Source organism: Cariama cristata, unplaced genomic scaffold (genome assembly GCF_000690535.1).
Source record: "Cariama cristata isolate BGI_N322 unplaced genomic scaffold, ASM69053v1 scaffold17074, whole genome shotgun sequence".
In the NCBI taxonomy this organism is placed as follows: Eukaryota; Metazoa; Chordata; class Aves; order Cariamiformes; family Cariamidae; genus Cariama; species Cariama cristata.
In genome coordinates, this window is record NW_009612497.1 from 3,724 (window position 1) to 8,008 (window position 4,285).

The 4,285-nt window shown below is 49.2% G+C and overlaps 1 protein-coding gene across 1 annotated transcript; it reads right to left on the reverse strand.

The window, feature by feature from the left end:
• Positions 1-446: 446 nt before the first annotated feature.
• LOC104160536 (von Willebrand factor A domain-containing protein 1-like) lies at positions 447-3,758 on the reverse strand (the record flags this gene model as incomplete). The annotated part of the gene is made up of 4 exons (XM_009698673.1): positions 447-487; positions 1,165-1,434; positions 2,223-2,495; positions 3,480-3,758. Coding segments are annotated over 4 exons (863 nt in total), but the record flags the coding sequence as incomplete, so codon positions are not given.
• Positions 3,759-4,285: the final 527 nt, after the last annotated feature.

Genomic DNA, 4,285 nt, shown 5'->3' on the forward strand with positions numbered 1-4,285 from the left:
TGTGTAATCTTCCTCGGAGCGCAGGTGCCCAGAATGAAAGGCCAGGGCAATAAACAGTCTTAAACATGCTCATAAGCTGCAAAAATAAAACTGTATCAACATTTAATAAATAGAGAACAGGCAGTAAGCAAGCAATAGTGAGGATTCGTCACTTTGCCTTGTGTTTGCTATTTGTCAGGCATATTCCTAGAAAAGAGAGGGTACAGATTTGGGATCTATTAGTCAGATAGGTTGTTCCATCCAGCCAAGCCAAACCTTTAAGCTTTGGGAGAACTTGGCTGAGGACAGCCTTTAGGCTTAACCACCAGGACACCTCAACAGACAGTGCAGGCTGGGAGATGATCTGTGAGCTTTCCGGTTTCCTCCCCTGACCCCTCCTTTTTGTCCAAGAGTTTGTCCAAGCAAGATTCCTTGCTCTGCCAGGCATCACTTCACTCCACAGTCTGTCATGCTCTCTGTCTGTGCTTATATCCTTGGGCCTCTGTAGCTGGAAAGAACACAAGAAGTAGAATGTCAGCTTCATCCACCCATTCTCCAAATTTGACTGAGTCAGAGATCTGACCCCTGTGGTCATCTTCACTATCGCTCCAGCCTCTTGCTGGGAAAAAGGCTGTGCTTCTGCACTGTCACACAGCTGCTTTTTAGCTCGTAGTTCACTTCAGCCTATCGAGAATCCCTTTGTCTTTCATGACATTAAGTGGCTTCTGGGTAGTGGAAGGAGAAAAGCAGATGTGTTGTGCCTCGGTAGCTGTGGTTAATAGTTAGCTTGTCCCTGCCGCATCGAAAAGTGAAGGGTAGCCAAGAGTTCAAATGACTTTTAAACCACACTTCCAGTGCCCATGACAGCTTTTAGCAGTCTTCCTGCCCTTCTTATCCCAAAGGAGTTGCAAGACTGTCTCCACTGTACGCTTTTTCTCCTACCTGGAAACCCAATACCACTAGGAGGAGTTATTGCCCTTAAAAATGGGGGAAAGAGCCCATCTTTGGACAGCATCTTTTGGGCTGGTAGCTGTGATGAAGCCCTATTGACAAGCTAGCTGATGAGCAGAGAGTATTTTCAACCATCAGGGCTCATCCATCTTGGATCTGCAGCACCTCAGTGCCCTTCAGGATGCTTTCCCTTCCCTAAAGGGCCCCAGGATTCTGCCTTGCCCCCCAGCTCACCTGGCTGCATGTGCACCATGCGGCACAGCCCTTTGCCCGGCTGGTTCTCGTACACAGGCTTCACACACACTTTGTTAGTGGTGCCTGAAGCCAGGTCTGTGAGGAGCACGCTGTGGATCTGCGGCGAAACGCTGATGACAGATGAAGGGCCAGTTTGCCGCCGGCACCTGACCCTGTAACCAAGGACTTTTCCATCGGCAGAGTCCCAGGAGGCTTTCAGGGTGTTGGGGCCCATGTCTTCAAAGCGAAGGTGCCTCACTGTAGAGCCCTCTAGAGAAAGAAGATTCACGTTACTGTGGGCCATTTGTATGGAGTTGTCCTTTCTGCCTGCCTCCTTGTTCCTCCCAAGGGGATCGCTGAGAGGGGTTGCCACCCAGCCTGGTCTCTGTTGTAGAGATACAATAGCCCATCACTCAACATGTCCACACTGGAGGAGCTCAGCCTAATTAATCTTTAACTTTGTCCTAGTACCAGCACAAAATACTTTTGTTGGCACTGTTAGGCACTGGCTGGCCACTTCCCACACCCTCAGCTCCTGTCATTCTCTGTGCTCCTCACTCCTTAGTCCTGATAAGAGCTAGATTTTGCCTCTTGCAATATCTTTACAGGTACCTCTTCAAAGCAGAAGCTTCTGCTGATGAAATTTCCACCCCTCTGATGCTAAATCACACCAAAGAACAGACATTGAGGAGACAGGAGGGAAAGGCAGCTTGCTTTCTTCTTTAGGGAGATTCAGGAATCTCCGAGTCCATTCTGCTTGTGACCGCACCAGCAGCTTGGCAATACGCACCCTGTAATAGCAGTCATATTGCGCGTGTCTGATTTGCTTTCAGTCCTATGCCTTATACATCTGCTACATCCTAAAAGTTACACGGAATATCGTGTGCTGTTCATCAGAACCTGCCGCTTTCCCCCTTCTCTCATCCCTCCCCACTAACAGGGCTGACTGAGTTCTCTGCCTTCACCTAGAGGCAGATGATCCCTGCAAAGAAACGGGAACACTTCAGAGTCTCCTTGTGCCCGTAGAGTTTCCTATCAGCAGAGTGCTGCTCACTCACCTTCCTGAGTGCATGCTTTTGCTGACAGCGATTTCTCCTTTCCCGATTTGTAGACTGCAGTCACGGTCACTAGATAGGTTGTATTGGGGGCCAGATTCTCCACCACAGTACTATTGTGCTTGCCGTCCACCTCCAGCAGCTTCGCCGAGTTCCCCGGGAGTGGTCCGTAGAGGACCTGATAACCGATCACACTGTCCAGGGTAGGAGCCCAACTAACGTGGAAGCTGTGTGGCCCAGACTCTGAGATGAGAACCTGAGCTGGGCTTATTTCCTCTGAAAGCAAATGTGGAAAAAAAAAATAAAGTGTGAATGAGTATGTAATTCAAGGAATAAGAATGCTGTCAGAGGAGCATAGTTGACCTGCATCATATTTGGCTTCCAAGAGGTGGAAGAAAATCCATCCAGCAAGTGGTTGTTGAGAGTCATCCAAGTCAGCACAACCCAGCTCAGCCCTAAGAAAATGGTTTCCCTACCTGTGCAGCATAGAGTAGGCAAAACCACTCAGCCGAAATTGTTCTTGCATGCAGAAAATTAACGTTGGATATAAGTTCATCTTGACTTTGTCACCCCTGCTCAGATTTTCAGTGTGCCACTTTTTTTTTTTGCATGTTGCTACCAAGCATAAGTCTGAGTTATTCTTCTGGCCCAAATGACTAGCCTGCACAGAGGGGCTGGCTGCTGCTCTAAGTGCTTCCCCTCTCCTTCCCTCTTACACGAGGATTCCCCATCACTGGATACACCTGCCTGGAGAAGCAGCATGGACCTGCTTCAAGAGCATTACTCTCCCTTACAAAATTCCTCTTTGGTAGTAACCCACAGAAGGCAGTACTGCTTCTGCCTGCCCATCATACCGGGAGGGTGAGTAAGTTATGTGTAGCAGCCTGTGCTTTATCCCCAGTGGGCTCTACACTTCAGCCCTCTTAAATACTTGCAATCTGCAGCTCCTGCCTTCTTCTCCCAGGGAAGTGGGCTCTGCTTTCCTCCAGATTCATAGATTTTAAGGTTGGAAGGGCATCTTATGACCAGACCTGATCACCTGTTCTGGGCAGTCCAGAACATCTCTAAGGAAAGGGCTGCCAGCTGAGTGCCAGCACAAAGCAGCTCGCTATGCTCTTTCCTGACCACAACCATCTGCCTCCTCCAACCAGACCACGAGGCTGTGAGATGCAGACCAAGGGCTGCCCTGGTTGCTTTCTATACACGTAAGGCTCAGGACAGTGGAGACTTCCCCCTCGGTCACGATTCTGCACATTTTACCTGCTAGTGTAGTAACCCTTGTTGTCTGGGGAGGGAAGTAGTGGACGTTGGATTCAGGAATGAGTGCCACCTCATAAGTAGTTTCTGGTGCAAGGTTGCTTAGCATGAGGCTAGTGTGCGCCCCAGACACTTGCTTTGCCCTCTTCCTTGCTAGATCATCGATCGGGGCATACTCTAGGGTGTAGTAGCCAGTTTCTTGGGAGAGGAGTTTGGGCCACATCAGACGGAAGCTGCTTGAGGTGATATCTACTGCATGGAGCCGATTTGCTTGGATAACATCTGGAAGAGAAACAGTAGCAAGAAAGTCACTACTGACATTAATACACAAAACATGGCACATATAAAATACAGGCCCTTCTGGCTGGGAGACGCAGCCTACAGCAACGCTGGATGACAGCTGAAGTCACCTAGCTGCAGCCAAGCCCCTCCATAGCAACTCAGTGAACCAGACCCCTTTTTGAAAGGTTCAAGAGCACAAAACCAAGTCCTTGAAGCCAAGCATAAAGCTAAAAAAGTGTAAAATGTGTCAACAGAGGCAGCAATATCTGGGTTTTCACACCACTCCTACGTCTTGGACAAGATGCTTTCGCTGAACAACGCTTGCAAAGGAGGTACATGTGTCCCAACCGCCATGAGGTAGCATTTTGGCTAAAGCAATTGCTCAGGTGTGTCTGCACAACAGGCTTCAGCTCAAGAACACCACCACACCTTGCCTCCTAGGCATCTCCAGCCTCAAACCAGGTTGCCACAAGCCTCTGAGTTGCTCTATAAAGCCCCAGCTTTCCCTCTCCATTCTCTCTGCCTTG